At 37.4% G+C, this 14,184-nt stretch overlaps 3 protein-coding genes across 5 annotated transcripts; 1 reads left to right on the top strand and 2 right to left on the bottom strand.

The window, feature by feature from the left end:
• Positions 1-57: 57 nt before the first annotated feature.
• Positions 58-4,391, bottom strand: LOC18597054 (cysteine-rich receptor-like protein kinase 29). The gene is made up of 7 exons (XM_007025873.3): positions 3,497-4,391; positions 2,130-2,255; positions 1,780-1,901; positions 1,455-1,665; positions 1,035-1,272; positions 713-863; positions 58-574 (listed from the first exon to the last, which is right to left on the bottom strand). Exons 1-7 carry the CDS (start codon positions 4,299-4,301, stop codon positions 227-229), a joined length of 2,001 nt encoding a protein of 666 aa, XP_007025935.3. The 5' UTR covers positions 4,302-4,391; the 3' UTR covers positions 58-226.
• Positions 4,392-5,813: 1,422 nt separating this feature from the next.
• On the bottom strand, positions 5,814-9,035 carry LOC148762283 (cysteine-rich receptor-like protein kinase 25). The gene is made up of 7 exons (XM_088807148.1): positions 8,036-9,035; positions 7,617-7,745; positions 7,324-7,463; positions 7,012-7,222; positions 6,675-6,912; positions 6,413-6,563; positions 5,814-6,328 (listed from the first exon to the last, which is right to left on the bottom strand). Exons 1-7 carry the CDS (start codon positions 8,868-8,870, stop codon positions 5,990-5,992), a joined length of 2,043 nt encoding a protein of 680 aa, XP_088663274.1. The 5' UTR covers positions 8,871-9,035; the 3' UTR covers positions 5,814-5,989.
• A 1,004-nt stretch (positions 9,036-10,039) lies between these two features.
• On the top strand, positions 10,040-13,663 carry LOC18597058 (cysteine-rich receptor-like protein kinase 34). Of its 3 annotated transcripts, XM_018122897.2 has the most exons (8): positions 10,040-11,161; positions 11,254-11,379; positions 11,632-11,753; positions 12,211-12,271; positions 12,344-12,421; positions 12,496-12,733; positions 12,887-13,037; positions 13,131-13,663. In XM_018122897.2, the coding sequence occupies exons 1-8, from the start codon at positions 10,372-10,374 to the stop codon at positions 13,458-13,460; spliced, it is 1,896 nt and encodes a 631-aa protein (XP_017978386.2). In that variant the 5' UTR covers positions 10,040-10,371; the 3' UTR covers positions 13,461-13,663. The 3 variants fall into 3 exon arrangements, with proteins under 3 accessions (XP_017978386.2, XP_017978385.2, XP_007025940.3); XM_018122896.2 differs by having other exon boundaries at positions 10,041-11,161; positions 12,211-12,421; XM_007025878.3 differs by having other exon boundaries at positions 10,042-11,161; positions 11,638-11,753; positions 12,211-12,421.
• The last annotated feature ends 521 nt before the right edge of the window (positions 13,664-14,184 follow it).

Here is a 14,184-nt window from a genome sequence, read left to right on the forward strand (position 1 = left end):
GTATTCTAATTGGAAGGAAAATATTGGGTTATCAATGAAAGTGAACTGAGCAGCATATTCAACAGAAAAGCCATAAAATTTAAGACAAGTCTGAAACCTTTATATATACTTAAAATCTCTATTTAAACTCTCACCTAATCCTACCACTTGAGACAGGTCCAAGTTGGTTCAGCAAGTGACATCGTCAACTGGAAAAGCTGTAGAATTTAAGACAATTCTGGAGCAACTATCGAGGATATAGTTCAGTAATTGAAGCCTCGTTCATGGATAGAGGGATTGATTCACTTTTGGATTGCTGGGATTCTGACATCCGAGAATTATAACCCCGCGAAGATGACATGTCAGAATCAATGTTGCTGTGTATAAAAAATGCTGGTTGGGAGGGTAGTGGGAGGGAGATTGAGAAGCTATTAAGCATTAGAACAACTGTAGCCATGGTTGGCCTGTTAGCTACGTTTTCTTGAACACATAATAATCCAATGTGGATACATCTCAGCATTTCATTTCTCGAACCATCCCTCAAAGTTGGATCAATGAGATTCAATGCTGTCCCTTCCCTCCAATTTTTCCAAGCCTGCAAGAAATTATCAATATGCATATAGAAAAGTGAAATAAGAATCTTGGGAAACTTTCATGATTCTGTTATGCTTAATGCTCGGCTTTTTAATTAGCAAAACAAAATCAAAATATGAATTTAGATAGGCATACTCACATAGCTTAGTAGGTCCTCCACAGTCTCCCCGTTACGAAAGCAATTATTTTTCTGACCACTTATAATTTCTAAAATTATCACACCAAAACTAAATACATCCGACTTAACTGAAAATTGCCCGTGCATAGCATATTCAGGTGCCATATATCCACTGCATATAAACATTTCTTATGTCATTCTTTTGATCTATGATTTTCTTAATGATAGAATGAAAACTAAACCTTTGTCCAGCATTTCATATGCTGTTTTTGAAACATATAGTATTGGAATTTATGCATAAAACAAACAATTCAAAGCTGAATCGAATTTTTTTTATACTTACTACGTCCCCACGATTCTGCTGGTATTGCCTTGTGTTTCATCACGCACAAACAACCTTGCCATCCCAAAATCTGCAATTTTAGGAATCATCTCTGCATCTAACAAAATATTGCTAGCTTTAAGATCACGGTGGATTATCCTCAATCGAGAATCTTCATGAAGATAAAGGAGCCCACGAGCAATGCCTCCTATGATTTTGTAGCGCCTTTCCCAATCTAACTGTATGCGTTTGACTTGATCTGTATTATATATATTCGCATGAGTTTCAGATCATGTATGATTGAATAAGAACAAATTACTAGGATTAATTTTAGGCTTTTGCCTGGATATTTATTAGTTTACAAATATTTTCCTGTTGATGGCTATGCAGCTAAAAGAACATAAGAAATTTATCAATCTAAAAGTGAAACTGAAACCGTACCAAAAATGAAATGATCAAGGCTTGCGTTTGGCACAAACTCATAGATTAGAAGTCTTTCACGTCCTTCTAAGCAGAAACCAAGGAGCCTAACTAAATTTCGGTGTTGAAGCTTGGCCACCAGCAGGACCTCGTTCTTAAATTCTACCTCTCCTTGTCCAGAATCTGTAGATAGTCTTTTCACAGCAACCTCTTGTCCATCTGGAAGCAAACCCTGAAAATAGTAGAACGTACCATAAGTGACTTTAGATTGATATCAAATTAAGGTTAAAATTTCGTTGTTTGAGATAAATTTATAATACTCTTTTGCAATTGCAGGGCTCTTTACCTTGTAAACAGCTCCAAATCCACCTTGGCCAAGCTTATTTGCGTCCGAAAAGTTATCAGTCGCAACCCGGATAGTGGCAAAGTCAAATTGCAAGGACTCAACCCTAATAATCTCATCAACAGCTGCAAAAAGTAAAATGTTTACACATGCAGTTAAAAGCATGGCATTTGTATGCATTACAGGTAGATTCGGCTGGCAAATTTTAAACTTGTACACTGATAACTGATGGTACGTTTTGCTTATTTCATTACACATATCTTCACCAGCTGGTGAAAGTCTTTTAACCATTATGTTTTTAATCAAGTCAAATATCATGTTGCATCAGCTATCAGGGGAGCAATATTACTTACTTTCAACTTTTTCCCAGTTCTTTCTGGCTCTCAGAAAGATGCAGATGGAGATGGTTATTAGTATCACAACTCCAACAACTGAAGCAACAACAATGATGATAGTCCGGGTTGTGTTATTGCCCTTTCCTGCAAAATTCAAAAGTATGAGTCTAGTCAGAATTAGAATTGTACATACTTGCACATTGTATAGATAACCGTTAAAGATAATCCCCACAAGGAAACAAAAAAATAAAAAAACCTGACAGAAAAAGAAATTAAAACAAAAAATGCTTCAAATCTGGTTGTCACATATTGAACCACTAGTCATTGGTGTTTCTCTAGGAATAATTTATTTCCTTTTAAGTGCTTTGCTCTGTTTATTCTATTTACTCTATGTTTTGTATATGTAGCCATTGTTAGCTAAGATTTTTCCTCGAATAGTAGCATTCTATTGAATTATATTACTTTCTATTAGTATTAAGAAGGGAAATAAGGACGATAAAATCTTAACCCATCGTATCTCTTTTTCAATTTTGTATATTTTAAACATGAATACATCTACTTTGGATGTAATGGGCCGATTGAAAACCCACTCTAGAATCATGTAACTTTGAATTCCTCTTATAAAAAGCGAAGTGATAAGGCAAGAGTGAAGTAACCTTATAATAAATAAATTATTGAACATGTGAAGTAAAATTATAAAAAAATATTAAATAAGACACTGATAATAAAGGATATTTATTCAGCAAAGGAACGGATTAAGTGATTGGCTAAGGTGGGGTTGAAAATGTTTTTTTTTTTTTAAATAATAAGTTTTACCTTGGTATTATGCTTTTCTACTATATCCTTGCATAATTAGCTGACTTGTATGGCCTTATTAAGAAAATACTACAACTTATATTTTCCTTTCCTTGGCTATAATGTTTCATAGGGTAGAAAAGGAAAGGCAAGCAAGGCAAGGATGTTAGGTGCAGATAATATATTGACAATTCAATGTTTTCGGCAGAAGGATAGACAGGGCCCTTGAATAATGAGCGGACAGGTGGGCGGTGGGGTGGGCATAAAGCCCCTTTTGCCTTATCACTATCCTTGGAAAGCGAATTGTGAACAGAAAACAAAACAAATCATGGCCCAAATACCAAACAAAAAATTATGGAGGGATTGGAAGTTTCTTTTTTTCCTAAGAACAAAGAAAATTTTGTGGTTTTCTTGTTGATGGGTAGTATGCAACTTGAAATGAGAAAATGAATACATAAAAAGGTCATCCATATATAGGGAATGGAAAAGATTTTGGTGTCAAGGAGATTTAATTATGTCAAACTATTCTTAATATTAAATGAGAGAGAAAGATATGGAGTATATTTTAACAGCAAGACTAGATACTTTACCTCCTGTAGCGGGAGGTGGAGGGGTAGTTGGGGATGGCGGAGGTGACGGTAGAGGAACTGGAGTCTCAAAAAATGGGCTAGACTCAAATCTCAAGAAACAGCTTGGTCTAAGAACCCTGCATCCCCTCTTCCCCAAGCAGCAATTTCCAATCCCGTTCTTGACCACAGTTAGACACTCGCCGCATTCTTGCTCGGACAAATCGGGAGTGCACTGTACCATAGTATATACTGTTTGAAAAACGCCCGCCGTTAAGTTATCTGCTGCATACTTGCGGAGAGGACCCTCAGCTGCGGCTTGACTGCTCAAATTATTCAACAGGTTTTCCAATGCCTGATTGAACTGATCAGCATTCGTTACGTCCTGTGTGTTGAGTAGACAAGCGCTAGGAGAGACTTCCATTTCTCCAAGGATATCTCGGTTCGCATAGCGCAACATACAAAATTCAGACCATCCAACCACCTCCTTGTATAGGGGACATCGCTGCCTGAGCTCAGACACGGTCTCGTTAAGGCAACTGTTGCAATTATCTAGGTTAGTATCCCCCCTGCAAAGTGCAATCGCATTGACTTTGTTGGGGTTTTGACCAGAAGACAGATTATGGAACCCATAATTGAATTCTGTTAGAGAGGTGACTTGAGAGAAGATATTGTCGAGGTTGTTCTGGTAAGTGCTGTTTGCGGTGTAGTTACCTGCTGTGTTTACGCAACGAGCCTGGAAGAATGGATCGGCCCCAAGGGTGAGAGTAGCAAGGAATAGGAGAACGGAATAAAAAAGGAGAAGGACTCTTGAAAATCCCATCGCCATTGCGTCTCTCTGCCCTCTGAAAATTTTTATCTATGAAGCTTTATTTACAGATACATGCTTTTCTCAAGCTGTCTTGCCACCAAAATAAACTAAACTTTATATATTTTTTTATAAAATTAAGAAATAAAAATTTTATTTTATTTTTCGGCCAAAACTTTGTCATGTTTATCTTCCCGTGGATTTACGCATAATTATATAATATTTGTGCAGTTTTGAACAATTGTACCATAAATTCATGTTAAATCCATTGAAAGGGTTGATAGAGAAGGAAGTGGTTGATGACAAGCCGCCATGGACCTACCAACTTGTCTTTCTTCCTGCCCAAAGGGCCAGAACGCGGTTTGCATTTGGAGGTATCGCACATGATTCGGGGACTTGACATAGGCAGAACCGGTTGGCATCCTTGGGCACGAGTTTGACCATTATTCATCTAGATTAGATAACCTATTTGATTAGATTATATGTGGATCAAGGAGAGATGGCGGATTCTGATTGGAAGGAAATCATAATTAACCCGAATGTAGGATTGTCAAGCCAAAAAACAAAGTTAATGTTTGTTTAAGTTTAAACAAATCTGTGGGTGTAGACTTTTTGGCCCATAAACCATTCTTTTTGTATAATAATTGGTTGGTAACGTTCAATGAACTCGATTTCTTTTTAATCGTTGTCTTTGCAAACGTACAAGAATCTAAATTTGTAATTGCACGCACAAGGACTGATTAAGCATGGCTAGCTCTGTCCGAAATGGGTCCAAGCAGCAGCGGCCTGGTATACTAATCTAAGGTCTCGACACTGATTTGGAAGATGTTGAAAATGTAATTTTGGGTTGATCATAAATTTCTTCCTTATGAAGATCAAAAGAAGACTCACAATGAAAACGCAAAAAAGAAAAGGGTAGTTGATTGAGATGGGAGTGGCGGAAGAGGCAAAGCTATATATGAAACGTCAAGTTGACTTCCTTTTGCATAAATAAGAAAAGAACAAAGAAGTTTCTGTTCATTTCCTTCTAGCATACAGTGCCGTGTCAAAATCAATCATATTGCCCGTCAAACAAAGAAGTTTTCAAGTTTTTTTTTTTTTTTGGTTTGGTTGCTTTGGATAAGCACAAGTAGGTGCGCTACTTAAAGTATGGTGAGACTATTCGTGAGAGCTGGCAAAGTCTTGGTGGTGGAGAACGTGGCCTGATATTTTATATTAATTGTTCCAGTAGACAGCCTAATATGTTGACTTACTTTACAATCCAAACACTTACTAACGAAAAAAATAAAGAAGAAAAGAGATTTGATTAACCACAAAATATTTTGTTAGATATTATATTTTGACATATACAGTAATATATTTATAAATATTTTAAATATTTAAAGTTATTATTGCATTTTGATTTCACATGAAGACTTATAATAAAAAGTTTATTGCACTGATGTAAAAGTTGATTGAAAATATAATACAATCAGAGTTTTATTCATCTCTTAATTTTTTTAAGATTTTTCATATTCTTCATCTCTTTCTCAGTAATCAACAAAACTTTCTTTAGATTTTTTATAAATTCTTCGTCTCTTTCTCAATAATCAACATATTTAACACATGAAAAGGGTGGTCCAAGGGTAATCATCTCAAACTGCAGAGAGAGGAAATTGTAACAAATACTGAATTTTGACACACAAATGCTTACAAATGTGACCTGCTTGCTATCTTGGATGCAGCTCAGTTATTGAAACCTCATTTTCTGAGACTGCGGCAGCGTCATTTCTGGATTGAGTGGATTCTGTTGCCCCTGAATTTAGCCACAACATATCTGATTGAGTGTTGCTATGCATGAAAAATGCAGGTTCTGCGGGTAGTGGGAGAGTGACAGAGTAGCTAGTAAGCATCAGAACAACTGAAGCCATGTTTGGTCTCTGGGCTGCATTTTCTTGGACACAGAGCAGACCAATGTGGATGCATCTCATCACTTCCGTTCTTGAAGCTTCCCTCAAAATAGGATCTACAAGATTCAATGGTGTACCATCCTTCCAATTTCTCCAGGCCTGCAGGATTTAATTCATGCAAATTATCAAAGAGTACACTCTTGAAATGCTTTGAATAAATTTCAATGAGTTACAATCTCTTACATAGCTTAGAAGATCTTCTACATTCTCCCCAACACGAAAAGCACTATTTTTTTGACCACATAAAATCTCCAAAAGTAGTACACCAAAACTAAAAACATCCGACTTGACAGAAAATTGACCATGCATTGCATATTCCGGTGCCATGTATCCACTGCAAATCAATATCAGAAAAATTAGTGTACACATGAATTATCAAATCTTTGAATCGTTTGATTTATCAAATGATGGGCAGCTTAACAAAAGTGATAATTCTAGTACTTACTATGTTCCCACAATTCTACTGGTAGCACCTTGAGTTTGATCAAGTGCACACAATCTTGCCATGCCAAAATCTGAAATTTTAGGATTCATCTCTGCATCTAATAATATGTTGCTAGCTTTGAGATCACGATGAATAATTCGGAGTCGAGAATCCTCATGAAGGTAAAGAAGTCCTCGAGCAATGCCTCCAATGATTTTGTATCTTCTTTCCCAGTCCAAATATGCATGCTTAACTGGATCTGCATCACCATATATACACACATCCGAGTTAGTGAAACCATATATCAAGGATGTTAAAGTGTTAGTTTATGCTTTCAATAATGCACGATACACCATACCAAATAAGAATTGATCCAGACTTGCATTAGGCACAAACTCATAAATGAGAAGCCTTTCATTTCCGTCCAGGCAGAAACCTCGGAGCCTAACCAAATTCCTGTGCTGAAGTTTGGCCACTAACCGAACCTCGTTTTTGAATTCTAGATCTCCTTGTCCAGAATCTGTAGACAGCCTTTTCACTGCTATTAATTCTCCATCGGCAAGTGTGCCCTGAGAAGATATCAGATTGAATTATGTATATGCTAATTGAACTTATCATTGATGCAATACCTTTCATTTTTATTTCTTACCAATGATCATTTTTGTCTTACCTTATAAACTGCACCAAATCCACCTTGTCCAAGCTTATTTGCATCAGAAAAATCATCTGTTGCAGCTCTAATGGTGCTGAACTCATATTGCAAGGACTCTGCACTTCCGATTTCATCCACGGCTTCAGCTGCTTCACGGGCTTAACAAAAGAACAAAATCACAAACAAGTAAATAAGTGTGAATTGTAGATTTAGTCACTAGCTAAATTCATTCAACAAGATTCCAAAAGGAAAAGAAAAAGAAAACCAAAAAAAAAAAAGAAGAAGAACAATAAACCGATTATTTTACTTACTTTCAGCTTTCACCTTTGACTTTCTCACCCTTAAAATGAAAAAGATGCAACTGGAGATGAGAAGTACCGCAAAAGCAACAGCCGCAATGGTTATGATGATAATAGCTCGAGATGAATTACTCTTTTTTCCTGCAAAATTTAAAAAATGAGCTTTCTATTTAAACTTTTGAACTAGTCTAGCAATTGCATCAGCAAAAGGATATGGAAAGTATCCTTTGATTAATTAAGTTAGAGAAACCCTCTTCCCCTGTTGTCTACGAAAAGAAAATTTTCAAAGGCATACATCCCTCTAATACACGATAGAGAAATTCTTGAATCCAGTCAGTGGATACCAAATTGCTTTTTCTGCAGGAAGGCATATGGCAGGGGAAAAGAAAACAACTGTTAACTTGACAAAAAAAAAAAGGCAGACAGGGTACCTGTTGAACTTGTGGTATCGTTCGAGGGTGGGGGAGAAAGTGGTGATACTGATGTTGGTGGCGGTGGCGATAGTAGTGATGGTGTATCAGCAGTAGTAAGATTATAGAAGCGTTCAATCTCAAACCTAAAATTGCAGCTAGGCCCAATTACCCTGCCTCCTTGTTTTCTATCACAGCAAGTGGGAATAAATTCAATAGCCTGAGACAAGCAAGAGCTGCATTCGGGCTCGGTCAAATCAGGAGTGCATTGAACAAGTGCATATATTGTTTGGAAAGCTGTAACTTGTCTACTACCCGTTGCAAAATTGCCAAGGGAAGTGCCTGACGAAGCGTTAGTTCTTAGGTTATTCATCAAAGCACTCAGAGCCTGATTAAAAGCATCCACATCCGTGACGTTGTTTAGATTCCACATGTAGAAAGAAGGTTCGGTTTCCATAATACCAAAGATGGAGCGATTTGTGTATCGCAACATGCAAAAGTCGTACCAGATAATTGCTTCTTTCTGGTTGGGACAGCGATTTCTGAGCTCAGGGGTTGCGTTATTGATGCAGTGGAGGCAATCACCAGAATTAACATCTCCTCTGCAAAGAGCGATTACGTTAGCTCTCTCGGAGCCTTGGCCAGATGACATATTGTAGAACCCATAATCATTTGCCGTGTTCGAGGAGAAAGATGACAGCTGGCGATTGAGGTTTGCCTCGTAAGTGCTGTTTCTGGTGAAATTACCACTTGTGTCTAAACAGAAATGGAAGAGAGGCTCTTGTTGGGCAACTGTGAGACTAAGAAGGAATGTAACAATTAAAGAAGAGAAGAAAAACTGCCGCGAAGAATCCATTGCCCTGCCTGCGGTGTACAGGAATTTTGCTGCTTGTTTTTCTTCCAAGCTCTTCGACCTCTGATTTTCAGAGTTTTTGCATTGAAATGAACAGTCCTTATATGGAGATTGGATGATCTTGTGTCAGGCTTTGTCAAAAGAAACTAAGGGGTTATATGGAAAATTGTCCAAAGTATGGAGTTGACGGGATGTAATAATTGAAGATTGTTTGATTGTAATTATTATAATATTTATTTGTTTATGTAAATCTTATAAAAAGATAATTACACTTTGTTATGTAATAGTTCAATTGTTTTTGAGAGAGGGAGAATTGTATTTTAGATTTTTATTTTAAGAGACAGGATAGGATTATTATGTATTAACGAACCTAACCCAAGGTATAGGATCATGAAGGGAATGGAGGACGGGGAGATTTAAGAAGAATATTAGAATTCAATACCAAATGAAAAATAAGCTTATACCAAGAACCAAAATGATGCAAGCTGATCATATTCCAAGTGCAAAGTCCACTCTATTCATAGTAGACAATGATAGCGATAGCGACGTAAGTATTGCCATTCAAAATCCTTGAAAAATGGGGATTTGTTCATTAAAAAAGCAGGGGGAGAAAACATAAAGTGAGCAGGACAAGCTGGAGTCAATCAGAAAAATTATATGTTTCTTCTTTTCTTAATTAGCAGGAAATTTCTAGGATCCTCAACCATGTGAGGCTAGCCACTTTCCGAACTCCAGAAACTGGCAAAAAGGGACATCGAAATGGACAGGTGCGTAACTGATTCAATTAAAAGGCTTTCACAATTTCTCCCGTCAAACACTCTATTTAGTTTTTGCTTGACCCTCCAGCGTGTGAAACAAGGGAAAGATTGTTTCTGTATCTTCAGTCGCTCCAATGCAGTGGGAAAGCAAGTGAGGATCAGGCATAGAAAATTTTGCATGCAATAGACCCGATTATCAAAGAAAAACATTAGGATCATTATTGCGTAAATTTACTACTTTTAAATAATGTTGTATCGTGACAAAAAATTAAAGTGTGAGAGCTGACCATTTCAACGAGTAGCAGGTGCTTCCGGGCCAAACACAGAAAGGTAACCAGTTGTGCGTTGATTACTCCAAGGCTATACGTCTATGACAATCAATTCATTGAACGTTCCTTGGTCTATTAATTGTACTTTGACTTTAACAAGGCAAAGAAAGCCGAGTCCTTGGTGTCCAATTTTCCATGTAGAAACCTGCAGGAAGATCTCGTGTTCTCTGCCTCATTTTGTTTACCAGGATCCAGTGTAGGATTCTGTAGCAGACGGCTGACTTGTATTATTGAGAATGTCATGGTTTTAGGCAATGGTTCTGATCACGTGACTTCAACTATGTAAGATTTTGAGCTCTGTAGTTCAGTCCTTTGTTCAACTGAAATGAAGAAAACGGATGGAGTAATATGAGTATATAGCAGTCCTTTGGGAAAAGAAAGGGAAAAAGGCTGAGTACTTTGGCATAGGATCGCAAGATGTGGGTTAAGGCTCTGGTTTGCCTTCTCCCCAATCTACTTATAGGCATGAGTCTTGCCACTGCACTAAGATGCTATGACACAGGTAATTTTACAACCAATAGTACATACGCTATGAACCGCGACCTCATCCTGGCTTCTCTACCAGCTAATGTCTCAGCAAACGGTGGTTTCTTCACTGCCACTATTGGCCAAGAACCCAACAAAGTTTATGCTCTTGGTCTTTGCAGAGGAGACTCTTCTTCAGAAGATTGTTTTAGCTACCTCGATTCCACAACTCGCGATCTCATAGCTAAGTGTCCCAACCAGAAAGAAGCCATTTCATGGGGAGGGGATCCGCCGTCTATGGTACGCTATGCAGATCGCTCGTTTTTTCGAATCCTGGAGCTAGAGCCTTATGATACAGTTCCTAACGTGTACGACATCAACTCGAACTTAACACAGTTTTATCATGTTTGGGAGAGTTTGATGGTTAGCGTGATGGGAAATGCTTCCATGGGTTCTTCTAGGCTTAAGTATTCAACTGGTCAAGCAGAATCCGCAGACTCTCAAACGATTTACGCACTAATGCAGTGCACTCCAGATTTATCCCAGAGTGATTGTGAAACCTGCCTAAAGGAATCCGTGGTTCTATACCGAAGTAAGTTTAATAGGAAGCAGGGAGGTTATGTTCAGAGACCTAATTGTTGGTTCAAGTGGGACTTGTCTCTTTTCTATGTATTAAATGCCTCTACTGTTGCTCCACCTGGAAGTCCTCCTCCACCTACGACGAACATTACAATCACAAAAGGTAATAAGCCTGGTTATTGACACATGCAGTTTGTAGGGGAGAAATTAATGTAGAAAAAAAATATTACTCAATCAAATTTCTTGCATGTGCAGAGGGTGGAGGCATTTCATCTCAAACTGTAGTGATCATTGTCGTTCCAATCATGGTTTTCGTGGCAGTGGTCCTCATTGCAAGCGCCATTCTCCTTAAAAGGAGGAAACCAAAGCAGGAGAATGAAAGTAAGCTACTGTTTGATTATTGTCTGTTACTAGCAGTTTTTTTTTTTTTACTAGCAGTTCGCGTTGATTAAGCTTATTATTTTTAATCTTATACTTTCTTTTGAAATTAAATGAATAATTTAATCCGAAGAAGAAGAAGCAGGAGAAAGAGTGGTTACCCTTGACGTGGTTATGAAGCGAAATCCATTAAAACTTTCCAGTGCTTTTTCTCTCCATTTTATGCATTAACTTAACTCGCTCAACTTCTAAAAGCTGCAGATGAAAAGAGCTGTGAAGAATCTTTCCAATTTGACTTCAATGCAGTCAGAGTTGCAACAGATAACTTCTCCCCTGCAAAAAAGATTGGAAAAGGTGGATTTGGTGTTGTTTACAAGGTAATTCGGCATTTGGTGCACGAAAATTTTCAATTATCCAAAACCGTAAAAAAGAGAGATTGAAGGAATGAATGAGTGAAGCCTTCAGTTCGGTGACTTCACTTGCTTCCTCTGTTTACCACTCTGCCTAAAGCGTCCGTTACAAAACAAGCACCCTTGCATGCTTAAATTCAAGACCTTACCAGCCATCTTTGGAAGGGATGGAAGACTTTCTGTCGCATCTTTTCCAAGTGCTAGGATTGATGCTTCCAATGGTGTGTCGTTCATGCCACCCCAAAGTTTCCATGCTAGAGAAAATCTCAAATTGTCAAATTTCTTGTTAAAATATGTTAAACCCAGTGTTTCTATCCATGCAAAAGAGGAAAAATAAAAAATAAAAACTAGTGCATGTTAGTAATTCCTCGACAAAGATATGAAACGCTTGTTCGATCATTTCCCTTTGTTACATATTTTTCAGGGCAAGCTTCCCGATGGACAAGTTGTAGCTGTGAAGAGGCTATCTGGAAATTCTGGACAAGGTGAACAAGAATTTAAGAATGAAGTCTTGTTAATGGTAAAGCTTCAACACAAGAATTTGGTTTGTCTTCTAGGTTTTAGCTGGGAAAGGAAAGAAAGGATTCTCATCTATGAGTTTGTGCCTAACTCAAGCCTTGACAACTTCATATTCGGTATGGTTGCAATCACTTTTGAGTTTACGGAATGAATTTCTGCATTTTACTCATTGTTTTGTGAATTTCCATAGATCCAATCAAGCGTTTACTACTAAACTGGGAGAAGAGATACAAAATCATCAAGGGAATAGCTCGGGGAATTCTTTATCTTCATCAAGATTCTCAATATCGAATCATCCATCGTGATTTAAAAGCTGCCAACATTTTGTTAGATGCAGAGATAAATCCTAAAATTTCAGATTTTGGAATGGCAAAATTGTTTGTGGTGGATCAAACTCAAGCTGATACAAAAAGAATCGTCGGCACATAGTAAGTATAAGAAACCACTAATATTTTGTTGTTACAATTATTAAGTTGTGAGCCTAAATCACAAGAATCCTATAACAATTAGCACATATACAACAAGAGCTTAATTTTAATAAGAACTGAGATTTGGTTTGTTTATTTATTTATTTTACTTAGTGGATACATGGCTCCAGAGTATGCAAGGAAAGGGCATTTCTCAGTCAAGTCTGACGTTTATAGTTTTGGGGTCTTGGTTTTGGAAATCGTTAGTGGTAAAAGTATTAATGGTTTCCGCGACGAGGAAACAGGAGTCAATCTTATAACCCATGTAAGTAAAAATGGAATTCTACCTGCATTGCCTTTACTTGTTTTTGGTGCACTTGGACCTTCGTGCTACGTTCACATTGTCAAATCTTTGCAGGCGTGGAAAAATTGGAAAGAAGGGACCCCTTTGAAACTGATAGATGACATCCTGTTGGATGATTCCAGGAGTGAAATGTTAAGGTGTATCCATCTTGGATTGCTATGTGTTCAAGAAAATATTGCTCATAGACCAACCATGGACTCAGTTGTTCTCATGCTTAGCAGCTCCTCCATCTCTCTTCGGGCGCCCTCGAGACCTGCATTTTTACTGCAATCTTCCAAGGTGCCGGAAGGGAGGCCTGAATCGTCCAGATCCAGTCAATCTAAAAGTGCAGAGGTCCAAGTCACAGTAAATGAGGCTTCATTTTCTGAGCTAGATCCTCGATAATGTTTAAAGAAAATTGCTGCATTGCTTCGGTGTCTTAGTCCTGAAGAAGAACCTGTACCTCTTCTTCAGGACCCAAAGAAAGTGATTCAAACTATTTAATTGTTCATGAAGAGGAAAAGAATGACAAAAACTTTTCTATGTAATTGTACTATCTTGTAATTATTCAAAAATTGGGAAATGATTAGAACTTTGTTTACTCCTTACGTGGTAGTTTGTTATTAATAAATTTTTTTATTTGTTGTCACATATTAAAATTAAAATCAATAATCAATAACCTACTATTTAATAAATTTCTTGGGTATGTTCAATGCTTGAAATTTGGCGAGTGGAGTGTATGACGTTTGGCTATTTATTGTTGTGAGGCTTGGCTAATTAATTGGATGTGAGAAAGGAGTTTGGGTTGGGGGGTTTTTTTTTTAGATTGTGGGCTTTCATTGGGCCATCATGTAGAAGAAATGTTCAAGTTACTGAATTTTTGTAGTGTATGAGGTGAAAACCTTTTATTATGTGAAAACCTTTTGCTAAATTTCAAGTTACTAAATTTCAAGTTACTAAATGTTCAAGTTACTAAATTTCTGCTCCATGTTCGTCAGCAGAAACATTTTATTATGTGAAAACCTTTTGCTACTTAGAAATTGGTTGCTTGATGTCTGTATTGTACTGTCTGATATGGGGTGATGCTTCTGGGTTGATATGTCTAAATGTGTTAGATGCTATTTGGGAC

The sequence above is a fragment of the Theobroma cacao genome, chromosome 6 (genome assembly GCF_053813885.1).
Source record: "Theobroma cacao isolate CCN51 chromosome 6, ASM5381388v1, whole genome shotgun sequence".
Taxonomy (NCBI): domain Eukaryota; kingdom Viridiplantae; phylum Streptophyta; class Magnoliopsida; order Malvales; family Malvaceae; genus Theobroma; species Theobroma cacao.

Coding starts and splice junctions, on each gene's coding strand:
- LOC18597054 (XM_007025873.3), bottom strand. CDS start 4,301: ATGGCGATGGGATTTTCAAGAGTCCTTCTCCTTTTTTATTCCGTTCTC. Junction 1,902..2,129: donor GAACTGGGAAAAAGTTGAAA/GTAAGTAATATT, acceptor TACTTTTTGCAG/CTGTTGATGAGATTATTAGG. Junction 575..712: donor TGGAGGACCTACTAAGCTAT/GTGAGTATGCCT, acceptor AATTTCTTGCAG/GCTTGGAAAAATTGGAGGGA.
- LOC148762283 (XM_088807148.1), bottom strand. CDS start 8,870: ATGGATTCTTCGCGGCAGTTTTTCTTCTCTTCTTTAATTGTTACATTC. Junction 7,223..7,323: donor GATTTGGTGCAGTTTATAAG/GTAAGACAAAAA, acceptor ATATCTTCTCAG/GGCACACTTGCCGATGGAGA. Junction 6,329..6,412: donor TAGAAGATCTTCTAAGCTAT/GTAAGAGATTGT, acceptor TAAATCCTGCAG/GCCTGGAGAAATTGGAAGGA.
- LOC18597058 (XM_018122896.2), top strand. CDS start 10,372: ATGTGGGTTAAGGCTCTGGTTTGCCTTCTCCCCAATCTACTTATAGGC. Junction 12,422..12,495: donor CCTTGACAACTTCATATTCG/GTATGGTTGCAA, acceptor GAATTTCCATAG/ATCCAATCAAGCGTTTACTA. Junction 12,734..12,886: donor AAAAGAATCGTCGGCACATA/GTAAGTATAAGA, acceptor TATTTTACTTAG/TGGATACATGGCTCCAGAGT.